We start from the raw sequence: 14,077 nt of genomic DNA, 5'->3' as shown, positions 1-14,077 counted from the left end.
AGCAAGCCCATTAGCGGCTTAGCGGATTAGCGCTATTAGCGGCTTAGGGGCTTAGCGGATCAGCTGATAAGCGGCTTAGCGGCTTAGCAGATCAGCTGTTGAGCGGCTTAGCGGATCAGCTGATAAGCGGCTTAGCGGCTTAGAAAAAGAGGGGGGAGGAAAAAAACCCCGCAGGAACTCGCAAGACATTTTCGTCTTGCGAAGCAAGCCCATAGGAAATTCGTTTTGCGAAGCACCTCCAAAACGGAAAACCGTTTCGTCTAGCGGGTTTTCCGTCTTGCGAGGCATTCGTCTCGCGGGGCACCACTGTATAACAAATACATGAAAAAAAAACACCAAAACTATATTGTGTGATATAAATAGTTTATTTACATTACAGAAAAAACATCAAGACAATGTATACTATTTCAAATATATCCATACATAATCAAATATAGCTGTAGTACATGTTTTTTTTTCTCATTGGTGTAGATTACCACAAATGCAAGGCAACATGTGTAGATCTTTTTGTCTATAATACTGTATTAATTTTTTTTTTTTAAAGTCCAACCTCTCTGCAGTTTACTTTTTGCCATTGTGGAAACATGCTCTCGTTTAAATTAACCTGGTCGATGCTCTTGTTGTGTTGTCTGAACTGTAGTGCCCTGTGTTTTGCTTCTGCCTGTGAATTCTGTTGCTCCTGGGACATTTCCTGCAAGCAAGAGGGGAAAGCGGGGGGAGAGAGAGAAAAAGAGCATGAAATTTGCTTTGCTAAACGACAGTGGAGGTAACGTAAGGATTGCAGGCCACTGAAGGGCAACTGCCAACAACGGCTGTCGGTACAACTCATCATTCCTTAGCTGCACAGCTCCAGAGCTTTGTAAAAAAAGAGTCAAAGCCTCCTGCACTCTTTCAGAGCCCGTTCTTCAAACAGGAGCCTGAAATAGCCAAAATCATTTCCCGTAGGACACTGCCTGCCTGCAACGAGGGTTATATTAATGCACTGGTTTAAATACCCACCACAAACAATGCGGCTATGAGACCTTTGGAAAATGTACACACATTCATCGGGGGGCACTTTAATATTTCTCCCAAACATCCTCCCAGCTAGGAAAGCACAAATAAAAGAAACAATTGTTGCTTTCCCCTACATTGGCTAACTTAGAATGTACTATTGCATTTCGGGAAGCACAAAGGCAACTCAGATATAAATGACTGTCAGCTCTGCAAATGGATTCTCTTTGTCTGCTCTGTGTTGGTTCGAAACCTGAATTATTCCCCTGTGGGGATACAAGCATAACAAGACAATGTACGTTTGGGGTATCCGTTTGGGGTATACGTTAAAAAAAACGAACAAACCAGGAACACTTCCTTGTGCAACAGGAAGCGCTTTCCATTCATGCAATGGTACCGCTGGATCCAAATCGTAGCAAATGTAACTATCCATGTATGACTAGAGAACAGTGCTTTTTTCCTGGGGGGGACGAAGGGGTATTTTACGGAGGTAAATATTTTGTGAATCTTTGTACTTTTGTCCATTTACTGTATTTATTTTCCCCGATTTTAACTATAAAATGGTGGTTTTCTTGAGCCAAAATGAGAGTACTCCTAAACATTTTATATTTTAGAAAAGAAGCGCTGCTAGTGAATAACAGCGTGCAGCTGGGACTCATAGACTTACAGAAAAACAACAACAGCTTCCTAAATTTACCCTGGTTAACGTATATATCCACATACCCTCCAAATGCCACGGAGGGGACTTGTGCGACAGCACTGCCCCCCCTCCAAAATGGCCATCTTTGGAAGCAGAATGGCTTCTGTAATTTTGGTATGTTCCACTTAAAGCAGGACAGTTGAGGAGCATGCATCTAGATGTAGCCACTTTATTTTTAATTACTGTATTTTTCGCTATATAAGACACACTTTTTCCTCCTAAAAAGTAAGGGGAAATGTGTGTGCGTCTTAGGGAGTGAATGTAGGCTGCGCAGCTATCCCAGAAGCCAGAACAGCAAGAGGGATCACTGCACAGAGATCCCTCTTGGTGTTCTGGCTTCTGGAATTCAAACATTCCTTGTTTTCCTTCTCCAAAAACTAGGTGTGTCTTATGGTCTGGTGCGTCTTATAGAGCGAAAAATACAGTAAGTATCTGGAATGCCTGCCTGTCAACCAGGCTGCTAAATTCCCTCCCCTCCCCTCACCAGTTAAGAACATAGGAAGTTGCCTTATACTGAGGCCCCATTTAAAGCACTATGATACCACTTCAAAAAGTTTTGGCTTCTCCCAAATCATCCTGGGAACGGCAGTTTGTCAAGGATGCTGAGAGTTTTCAGGAGATCTCAATTCCCAGAGTTTCTTGAGTAGAGTGACTGATTGTGAAACACTCTGGCAATTGTAGCTGTGTGAGAGGTGCCTTTGGGGCACCAGTTCGGTGAACCTTGTTGTACACTAACTGAGAATACCTCTCCTCCTCCCAGAGGGGAGAGGTGTGTGTTCAGCCCCCTGCATCAGCCTTCCTTCAGCTGCCACGCCATGCCCAGCTGATGGGCAGAGTCTAGCTGCGTTTAACTAATCCAGAATGCGGCAGCTAGACTGGTGACTGGGAGCAGCCGCCGAGACCACATAACACCGGTCTTGAAAGACCTACATTGGCTCCTAGTACATTTCCGAGCACAATTCAAAGTGTTGGTGCTGACCTTGAAAGCCCTAAACGGCCTCGGCCCAGTGTACCTGAAGGAGCGTCTCCACCCCCATCACTCATCCCGGACAGTGATGTCCTTCTCTGAGGGCAATCTGGTGGTTCCCTCACTGCAAGAAGTGAAGTTACAGGGCACCAGACCTTCTCAGTGGTGGCACCTTCCCTGTGGAACAACCTCCCATCACAACGACACAACTTTTAGAAGACATCTCAAGGCAGCCCTGTATTGGGAAGTTTTAAATGTTTGATGTTTTACTATGTTTTTATATGTATTGTAAGCTGCCCAGAGTGGCAAGGGAAACCCAGTCAGATGGGTGGGATATACCGTATTTTTTGCTCTATAAGACTCACTTTTCCCCTCCTAAAAAGTAAGGAGAAATGTGTGTGCATCTTATGGAGCGAATGCAGGCTGCAAAGCTATCCCAGAAGCCAGAACAGCAAGAGCGATTGCTGCTTCCACTGCGCAGCGATCCCTCTTGCTGTTCTGGCTTCTGAGATTCAGAATATTTTTTTTCTTGTTTTTCTCCTCCAAAAACTAGGTGCGTCTTGTGGTCTGGTGCGTCTTATAGAGCGAAAAATACAGTACATAATACGTTGTTGTTGTTGAATAGGACATCCCTATTTTCATTGGAGGCATGTTGGGAGGTATGTCTATTTTGTGTCTGCATATTTATTTATTTCTGTTTTCTTGCATTTGTATCCTGCCTTTCTTCTATCATGGCACCCAAGGTGACCAGGCCCAGACCTGCTTAGCTTCAGTGCCTTCAAACCATCTCTCTCTCTCTCTCTCTCTCTCTCTCTCTCTCTCTGTGTGTGTGTGTGTGTGTGTGTTTAACTAATAATGACTGGAGCACCACAATATATTTGTTACTGGATGTAACACGCACCAAGTTTTGCAAAGGTTAAAGAAAAAGGAAATTAAGAGCTTATGCAGATGAAAAAGTTTAAGGGCATCAGCTTTTGGCTATCCTTTTATCTACCACACGGTCTAAATTAAATCCACTGGAAAGGCAGGGTCCATGTAAAACCACACCATTTCCACACAAACTGTTAACTTGCTTTATGGCCTGAAGTTAACAAACCTGGAGCCACTCAGAAAATTGCTTGAACAACATGATGTAGTGCCATTTTTCTGTTGAGCAGTTACTTTCCCATCTCCGTCCTTTTTATGTACACTGTATTTCTGGCCGTTTGAATTATCTCCATGTTCCCTGAAACCCACTTTAATATAATGCATTGCCTTCTTGCAGGAGAAGATCTACTCTTGAGGGTAGAGTTGATGAACTCAACTAGGTCGGCAAGCATCTCCAAGCTTCTGCAGACATTTTTCTATTATGCCTTTAGGCTGGGAAAGGATATATGAATTATTTTCTACCTTCTTCCGGCCTGAATGTCACGCTTGTCCTCTGAGCGTAGCGAGAGGAGGATGCTTAGATATATTGGTGCTTTTTTTACTTTCTATAGGAGTGTGGTGCCTGCTTCTTTTTAAAATTCTCATCTTTTTGGGAAAGGGATTTATTTTTAAGGCACCTGATTTATTGAAGCAACTGCAGGACACCTGAAGCAGTTTCACCTTCTCTCACCTGAGGAAGAAGCCCAGGCAAGTCGTGAAGCTGGAGAAAACTCTGAAACTTACCCATCACATGGTAAAGAATGGACATTGGTATTTATGAATGGATGAAACTCACAACTGCCTTACAGAGACCGCCCATTGCTCGATCTCCAAGCTCTCAGTTGCTTGAGATCTTTTTAAGTTGAAGGCTGGACCTGAGTCCTTACTTGTAAGACTGACAGTGTAAACAGCACATATCCTTTTAAATTCCAAAGTCAAGCCCACTTGGCATTCAAATCCATACCAGCATTTGCTAGGCACTCTATGCATTATAAACACCCGTCTCTTCCTGAAGAAGTACAGAGTAACTCCTGAGAATGCAAACACTGATAATCCCTGAGTTATTAAACAAACAGCTTCCTTTTGAATTTCCCAGCATTGGGGAAACCGCCTTCCATACCTATCTGTCTGCCAAACAAACCCCATGTGTTGTAAAAGATTTCAATGCATCTTCTTGGGGGCAGTTATGGAGTGCTTGTCTGGCTTGTGGGCTTCACCAATGGCCCACAGGGACCAAGAGATCACGCTTGTTGTTGTTGTTGTTTAGTCGTTTAGTCGTGTCTGACTCTTTGTGACCCCATGGACCAGAGCATGCCAGGCACTCCTGTCTTCCACTGCCTCCCGCAGTTTTGCCAAACTCATGCTGGTAGCTTCGAGAACACTGTCCAACCATCTCATCCTCTGTCGTTCCCTTCTCCTTGTGCCCTCCATCTTTCCCAACATCAGGGTCTTTTCCAGGGAGTCTTCTCTTCTCATGAGGTGGCCAAAGTTTTGGAGCCTCAGCTTCAGGATCTGTCCTTCCAGTGAGCACTCAGGGCTGATTTCCTTCAGAATGGATAGGTTTGAACTTCTTGCAGTCCATGGGACTCTCAAGAGTCTCCTCCAGCACCATAATTCCAAAGCATCAATTCTTTGGCTATCTGCCTTCTTTATGGTCCAGCTCTCACTTCCATACATCACTACTAGAGATCACACTAGCACTACATGATGACACGTTGCTGAGAAAGATGGGTGGTGCTAAACAAGTTGCCTTTCAGGGAAGCTTATCTGCCATTACAGATCTTCAGACCATCTGGGTGTCTCTATTTTCCAGGGACAGCCCTGGATTTACAAAAGCTGTCCTGGTTTCTGATTTGATCCCAGAAAGCCCCGCTTTTTCTTAGGAAATATTGGAGGGTATGGAGTAATGTGACCCCGGTGCCAAGGAGATAAGTGACTATACAACCTTCAGAAGACACCAGAAGAAATCTGAAGGCAGCCCTGTATAGGGAAGTTTTTTTATGTTGAATGGTTTTTTATGTTTTTCTGTGTGTTGGAAGCTGATTTTCATCAGCGAAATGTTGGAGGGTATGGAGTTATCTGGCACCTGAACCGTATGAAGGCAGCCCTGTACAGGGAAGTTTTTTGAAAAATGTTAAAATACAAGCATATTTTCTATGCTTGTATATATGTCGGAAGCCACCCAGTGTGACTGGGGAAACCCAGTCAGAAGGGTGGGGTATAAATAAAATTATTATTATTATTAGTAGTAGTATGGAATAGGACATCCATATTTTCATAGGTTGTTACAATAATCCTGCCTATGTTTTTATCTGTTTATAGTTTATCTGTAAATATTCAATAAACCATTTCCATTCTTTTATTTAAAATGCTTATTCTTTCGGTAAGTTTCACCATTTCTGCATATTCCACAAATTTTTGTATCCATTCTCCCTTTGCTGGGACTTTTGCTTCTTTCCATTTTGGGGCAAGTAACATTCTTGCCGCTGTAGTAGCATACATGAACAAGTTTCCATACAGCTTAGGTAGTTCTGTCCCTATAATTCCCTAAAGAAAAGCTTCTGGGTTTTTTTTTACAAAGGTTATTTTAAACATCCTTTTCATTTTATTATATATCATTGCCCAGTAAACTTTCACCTTACCACAAGACCACCACATATGACAAACAGAACCTTCTTTCTCATTACATTTCCAATGCTTATTTGATTTAGATTTATACCTTTTTGCCAACTTTATCTTGATAAGAGCACCTTGGCCTCTTTACTAACCTTGTAATGCAGAGGACTACGACGCAGATGACAGCAATCTGGATTGTTCCAATCACTGCTGCTATTAAGACGTACTGAAATCGTACAGGGCCAGGAACCACATATAAAACGCTGTAGTCCTTTTTTTCACAGTGTTCTCCAGTGTAGCCTGCGTCACACCTAGAATGGAAAGAGACACGTTGACTCCTTCCCTTGCGGTAGTTCATGGCTGTGTTGCGTGAGCCACAAACCAGGCATTGCTAGAGAGATGCTGTGTCGCAATTGCACAAGAATGGTGCGTGGCAGCTTGGGATGTGTCTTTGTCACAATCAGAAACATTTCCATTCCTCTGCAATTCACTTCCCACCAAATATTGCTTTATTCATTTGGCTGCCTACTACTTATTGTAATCTATGCAAGTACAATGATACCTCGGGTTAAGAACTTAATTCGTTCTGGCGGTCCGTTCTTAATCTGAAACTGTTCTTAACCTGAAGCACCGTTTTAGCTAATGGGGCCTCCTGCTGCTGCCGCTGCGCCGCTGGAGCATGATTTCTGTTCTTACCCTGAAGCAAAGTTCTTAACCTGAAGCACTATTTCTGGGTTAGCGGAGTGTGTAACCTGAAGCGTATGTAACCTGAGTTACCACTGTATTTTCGTACCTTACAAAGGGTTGTGAATTTAACGTACCATATTTCCATATTTTCCCGTGTATAACACACCCCTGTGTATAAATTTAGAATATGGGGGGGGGGGAATTGCCCAGAATTGTTGAGAGCTTTTTTTGAGGAGGCAGAGGCATGCCCAGATTTGTTTTGACAGCAGCAACAGCCAATCAACAGCAGCCCTGGCAACATACACCAATCAACAGCACAATCGCCTCTGGGAACCTGCTGCTCACAGCAGCAACCAATCCCCCACTGTCAATCTGCACTATCCATGTATACGAATATTGTCATCAAAACAGCTCATCTTATACACAGAAAAGTACGGTAATTGATGACACTATCACTTTCACGCCATTCATTTCAGTGCAAAGGAAACAGAATTGAAAGGCGGGGGCGGGGGGCGGGACATTGATTACTTATCGTTTGTGGACCAAAAAGAATAAGACCAGCAGATACTGGATTGATGTCTGTTTTGTACATGGGATGAATAAATGAGCACTGACAATTTCTTTTTTCTTCAGAATTCACTGACACTCCTAGCTGCAGCTACTTTGTATATCTTACACAATAACCAAGGATCTCTCTTTATGCCTCAGTTACTTTGGGGACATAAGAGGGTTGGAGGTGTTGCTGTTGTTTTTGTTTGGTACTTTTATGATGATTTCCTATACCAAAACCAAAATTTTAATGTGTGCCACGCTGATATTTGTGGGAAATGCCTCCTGGAAGAAGCTTAATTTGTTCTAGACAACTGCTCTCATTTTGAAGTTGATGTATTTGATTTATGTATGTATTCTGTTTATGCGTTGCTTCTCATAAAACGTCCCCAAATGATTTAACAATAAAAAGATCAGCTATCACACACAGAGAGAGACGATTTCAAGTCCAATGCAGATACAGACTGAAATAAAGGTCTCCATTTAAAAAGCTAGTTGGAAAAAGGTATTTTTATTTCTTTAATAAGCAAATGAAATGTTTGTTTGTTCGTTTATTATACCCGGCCCACCATTAAAATTTTCAGGACTGCTTACAATCATTCTAAACATAAAAAACAAGATGAAAACACATGTAGTGATGGCTGTGTGCAATCTCTGGTGCCAGAGGCCGGATGCCTCTGAGTAAAATAAATAAATGGTAAAGGACCCCTGGATGGTTAAGTCCAGTCAAAGGTGACTATAGGGTTGTGGCGCTCACCTTGCTTTTCAGGCTGAGGGAGCCGCCGTTTGTCTGCAGACAGCTTTCCGGGTCATGTGGCCAGCATGACTAAACTGTTTCTGGCACAATGGACACAGTGATGGGTGCCAGAGCACACGGAAGTGCCGTTTACCATCCCTGCTGGAACAGTAGCTATTTACCTACTTGCACTGGTGTGCTTTCGAACTGCTAGGTTGGCAGGAGCTGGGACAGAGCAATTGGAGCTCATCCCATCATGGGGATTCGAAATGCCAACCTTCTGATTGGCAAGCCCAGGGGGGCGCTGCCCATGGCGAGCGTCACGGAGGGGTGGGGCGGCAATGTCACACCCCCTCAGGGATGACACCTGGGGTGGACCGTACTCACTACATCCACCTTCCTCGGCCAATGGTTGTTGTAGCTCTCAAGTTCTGTCCACTGCTGGGTTTCTTGGGACAGTATCTGTTGGCTGAGTGTGAGGAATCAACAGATAATTAGGGTTGCTGAACTTTTTTGGGGGGTGTGTGAGTTTTTTTTGGGGGAGGGGCATGTTTGTTGAGCTCCCCCCCCCCTTATTTTTGGGCCCAAGTTGTTGAGCTACCTTTATGGATATTTGACCAAAAACCAACACTTCCAACATTGCTATACGCCCAGGTTTTCCTGGACATTTTAACCAAATTTTGGATATTCCAAACGTATGGCAGCCCTAGGATAAGGCCTGCCAAGCAAGCCTTTGCTCTTAGGAACCTTTTAAGGGCTGCATCAACATATGTTGCAGGAATGCATTTCTAAACAGCTTAATGGTGCTGCATAATTTAGGGCAGTTCTACTACATACATTAGGTGCCTCGTTACATAATTTAGAACAGAGTGGATGGGTCTTGGCAATTATTATTTTCCTTGCTGTATCAAGATAGCGTGTGTTAGCAAGTGTGCCTGTCCAGTTTATCATTAGCCGCTCGGTTTGGGGAAAGTGTTACCTGCAAGATGGCTCCAGCATATTTGCAGAGTGTTCACATTTTCCATGCATGCAGAAGCCGTTGTAATGTTCTGGACAAGGAATGTAGATTCCCCTGGCGCTTTCTTCAAGTTTGTTGGCATTCTCTGTAAAGCCAGATGAAAAAGAAAACCAACCTGTAAGTGTGTAGCATGGTGAAGAAACAACAACAAAAGACATATTTGCTTCAGTGTACTGCATAACAGATTGAGGTTGAATCCTGATGAGACAGAAGTACTGTTTTTGGGGGACAGGGGGCAGGCGAGTATGGAGGACTCCCTGGTCCTGAATGGGGCAACTGTGCCCTTGAAGGACCAGGTGCACAGTCTGGGAGTCATTTTGGACTCACAGCTATCCATGGAGGTGCAGGTCAATTCTGTGTTCAGGGCAGCTGTCTACCAACTCCATTTGGTACACCGGCTGAGACCCTAACTGCTCACAGACTGTCTCGCCAGAGTGGTGCATGCTCTGGTTATGTCCCACTTGGACTACTACAATGTGCTTTACTTGGGGCTAGCTTTGAAGGTGACTTGGAAACTACAACTAATCCAGAATGTGGCAGCTAGACTGGTGACTGGGAGTGGCCACCAAGACCATATAACACTGGTCCTGAAAGACCTACATTGGCTCCGAGCACAATTCAAAGTGTTGGTGCTGATCTTCAAAGCCCTAAGCAGCCTTGGCCCAGTATACCTGAAGGAGCATCTCCACCCCCATCGTTCAGCCTGGACACTGAGGTCTAGCTCTGAAGGCCTTCTGCTAGTCCCTTAGTGTGAGAAGTGAAGTTACAGGGAAGCTGACATAGGGCCTTCTCAGTAGTGGCGCCCGCCCTGAGGAACGCCCTCCCATCAGATGTCAAAGAAATAAACAACTATCTGACTTTTAGAAGACATCTGAAGGCAGCCCCATTTAGGGAAGTTTTTAATGTTTGATGTTTTATTGTGTTTTTAATATTCTGTTGGGAGCCGCCCAGAGAGGCTAGGGAAACCCAACCAGATGATGATGATTAAAGAACAAATACTTGAAACTCTCATTTAAGTGCAAGAGGGTATACTGCAATATTTCGTTCTGGAGGTCTGTTCTTAACCTGAAACTGTTCTTAACTGGAAGCACCACTTTAGCTAATGGGGCCTCCTGCTGCTGCCATGCTGCCGGAGCACAATTTCTGTTCTCATCCTGAAGCAAAGTTATTAACCCGAAGTAATATTTCTGGGTTAGCGGAGTCTGTAACCTGAAGCGTATGTAACCTGAAGTGTATGTAACCCGAGGTACTACTGTATCTCTAATTCCTGGGAATGAGCCTGTCAAAGTAATCCCCTTTTACAACCCATTGATTCGGGGAGAGAGTCAAGCATATTCAGAGCTCACTCCCGCTGGAATTAAGGAAAGACATCAATAAGAACATTGTTAGCTGCTTTATGTCAGTTTGAATTCTTTGTCAATATATCCCAAATATGCCTGCTTTGGAAGGCAGCAGTTCTCCACAATTTCATTCTCAGTTCCACCCAGAGATTTCAGGGAGCAAATCTGGGACCTTCTATCACTGAGCTAAGGTAAAGGTAAAGGTAAAGGGACCCCTGTCCATTAGGTCCAGTCGTGACCGACTCTCGGGTTGCGGCGCTCATTTCGCTTTACTGGCCGAGGGAGCCAGCGTACAGCTTCCGGGTCATGCAGTCAGCATGACTAAGCCACTTCTGGCGAACCAGAGCAGCGAACGGAAACACCATTTACCTTCCTGCCAGAGTGGTACCTATTTATCTACTTGCACTTTGACGTGCTTTCGAGCTGCTAGGTTGGCAGGAGCAGGGACTGAGCAATGGGAGCTCACCCCGTCGCGGGGATTTGAACTGCCGACCTTCTGATCGGCAAGTCCTAGGCTGTGTGATTTAACCCACAGCACCACCTGCATCCCTATCACCGAGCTAAGGCCCTTCCTCAAATATACAACTGTATTGCAACAGTCTGAGGCCTGCAAAGGCAGGTTTGGCTTTACGATCCAAGCTGCTAAGGCAATATGAGATCATAAGTCAAAAGAGGATTCATTCTTTATTCAGGCATATGCACTGAGCAATACTGAGTGTGAATGCAACGGAAAATATTTACTGTTCTCTGGCTGCAATATTTAGATTGATGTAATGTGTTTAAATTCCAAGAGACATCTGCAGCATCCTTACTAATTTTGCAAAAACATATAGAATCGACAATTATGCTTGATAAACACATTTTGAAACCTCTCTTCTGGGATAAAAATGCTTAGGTAGGGCAGATTTTCCCCCCAATGTGGACTTGGCAATCAGCTCATTTGTATTCTGTTACATGTACATGAAACTGCATTATTCCGTTATGCCTTTTCTAAGGTGTAAATGGTGAACATGTAGGCCTCCAGATATTTCTGAACTACATCTTTCATTATTCCTGAGCATTAGGTAAAAGGGTAAAAGGTAAAGGACCCCTGGGCAGTTAGGTCCAGTCAAAGGTGACTGGGGTTGTGGCGCTCATCTCGCTTTCAGGCCAAGGGAGCTGGCATTTGTCCACAAACAGCTTTTCTGGGTCATGTGGCCAGCATGACTAAACTGCTTGTGGCGCAACAGAACACCGTGACAGAAACCAGAGTGCACGGAAATACCATTTACCTTCCTGCCACAGCGGTCCCTATTTATCTACTTGCACTAGTGTGCTTTCAAACTGCTAGGTTGACAGGAGCTGGGACAGAGCAAAGGGACCTCACCCCGTCGTGGGGATTCAAACCACCGACCTTCCGATCAGCAAGCCCAAGAGGCTCAGTTATTTAGACTGAGCATTGGAGCACGTTGGCTGGGACTGATGAGAGTTGCAGTTCAACAACAATTAGAGGGTCACAGGGTCCCCATCTCTGAATTAGAGGCACAATGCAGTGTTCTTAGGAGGTTACTTCACTGATAATGGGTTTCTCCTCCCCACTCCCCACTCTGTAAAATCCAACACATTACAGGGCACAAAGTAAAGGTGTAAAAAAAAAAAAAAAGGGAAGGTGTGTAGGTGTCTGAGGCAAAGGAGAAGATCTGTCCTGCCAAATTCACATGCAGAAGCTGACAAAGTCTAGCAGTTTTATCTCATTCCAACACTGAACTGCAAGCAAAGCTTAGCTGTATCTTCCACCAGAGGGGAACAGACAACACCATCAACGGTTGCTACCTGAGGCAGCTGCCTCTCTCTGCCTAATAGCAAGGCCGGCCCTAAGTAACAGGACGTATATTCTAACCTTCTATAAGAAGTAGTAGTAGTAGTAATAATAATAATAATAATAATAATAATAATAATAATAATTTGCCCAGAAATGCTGGGTGGATTCCAACACATATAAAAGCATAATAAAATGCCAAACATTAAAAACTTCCCAATACAGGGCTGCTTTCAGATGTCTTCTAAAAGTTGTGTAGTACATTCTACTATGGATATCTGACAGGTTCAGAAATGAAACAGCCCACGTTTTTACTAATGCTTTTTATGATCTTATAATCTGTATAGGAGAGAACACGATGGATTTTAGAAATAAACCCTCTCCCATCCCTTTTACTGATTAGAGCCTCTTCCACAGCAATTAACTACCGAGCCCTAAGATTTCTCTTTCTTTATCTTATCAAGTGAAAAGCTAGAGTCTCATTGAAAGCCTCATTTCGAAGTGTGATCTGCAATTTTCACTTGTCCCTGGAGCCAGAAGATGATCCTGAACATGATGAAAGCTCAAATTCACGCGATATTAGGAAATTCTGGAGAAACTATGAGATATGGTGAAACTCTGATAGACTTTGGCCCCAGTCCAGATATAGTTGCATGCAGCTAGGCACCAGCTCCTAATAATTGTCCTGTATCTAAAGTAAGGTGTATTGTCTTGCACTCTGATAAGGTGACACCATGGCTTTTATCTAAGTTTTACTCAGAGTAGACCCACTGAAGCTAATGGGCTTAAGTTAGTCATGTATAATCATTTCAACAGGGCTCCTCTAACTAATACTGAATATAATAACTACGTATTTTAATAAATTTCCGTCTAGCTGCAGATCTACATCCACATCTGTTCTGCAAAATGAAAGTGAATAGTAGCATTCCATACTGATCTATGTTTGTAGATACCTGAATCTGTCCTTTCTACATAGGCATGGCATCATCAGTGTGGCTATATGTGTGCAGGGTAGGTGCTACATCTATGCAGGCTTCCTAACAAACAGACAAGCCAAGTGTTCAAAGGTTTTAGTTTTAACCATGAAGCCAAAGCTTTTACTGCAAAGCTCTGTTTGGCTCAAGAGATTGACCCAAGTTTGAACGAAGCCCTCCAATCTGCTTCATGTTATTTTGAGGGTGGGGGGAAACCCTGATTGAATGTGAATTAATACATTGCATTTGGTAGGTAGCAGAATACAGAGCCTGATTATTGTTCCTCCGTTCCATGGCTAGAGTGAATGGTGGACTGGATGTGGGTGAATAAACTGAAAATATGTTCCTGGCGGGAGCTGGTATTTCTCCTGTTCTGAACGGGGTCACACTCTCCCTCCCACAAAGGAGCAGAGATGCAGTTTGGGCATGCTTTGGAGACCTGGATGTGATTCCAGGAATCACAGGGAGAAGCTGTGTCCTGGAGTACATTTTATCAGCTCACACCTAGAGAATGATGCCTAGGCACCATGATAAATGCCTTGGTCATCATCAGGCTGCTCTGCTGTCACTCCTTCTGTGCCTTTGAAGACTGTTCAAAATGCAACAACCCCACTTATTAATGGGTCAATGAGGGCTAAAAGCACATATGCAGAGAAAACTGGAGTGCCTCTCAAAACTGGGGCACAATTAAAGGTTGATTTAAAATAGTAAAGCATTGGTCCATAATATTTCAATATATGCCTCCTCCCACAAGTCTACACGTACACTACAATCACTGGCTGGAACCCCGTTC

General features: G+C 43.8%; 1 protein-coding gene across 1 annotated transcript in view; it reads right to left on the bottom strand.

The window, feature by feature from the left end:
- Positions 1 to 593: 593 nt before the first annotated feature.
- Positions 594 to 14,077, bottom strand: part of TMEFF2 (transmembrane protein with EGF like and two follistatin like domains 2) — a 244,754-nt gene continuing 231,270 nt past the window's right edge. Inside the window, exons 8-10 of the mRNA XM_079981791.1 lie at positions 9,134 to 9,257; positions 6,335 to 6,493; positions 594 to 691 (exon numbers count right to left, since the gene is read on the bottom strand). Coding sequence (XP_079837917.1) covers positions 595 to 691; positions 6,335 to 6,493; positions 9,134 to 9,257 — 380 coding nt within the window. The 3' untranslated portion in view covers position 594. The remainder of the gene's footprint in view (positions 692 to 6,334; positions 6,494 to 9,133; positions 9,258 to 14,077) is intronic.

The sequence above is a fragment of the Podarcis cretensis genome (genome assembly GCF_951804945.1).
Source record: "Podarcis cretensis genome assembly, chromosome: 1".
NCBI lineage: Eukaryota > Metazoa > Chordata > Lepidosauria > Squamata > Lacertidae > Podarcis > Podarcis cretensis.
The sequence above is the reverse complement of the archived record's forward strand: the minus strand, read 5'-3'. Positions and strand labels throughout refer to the sequence as shown.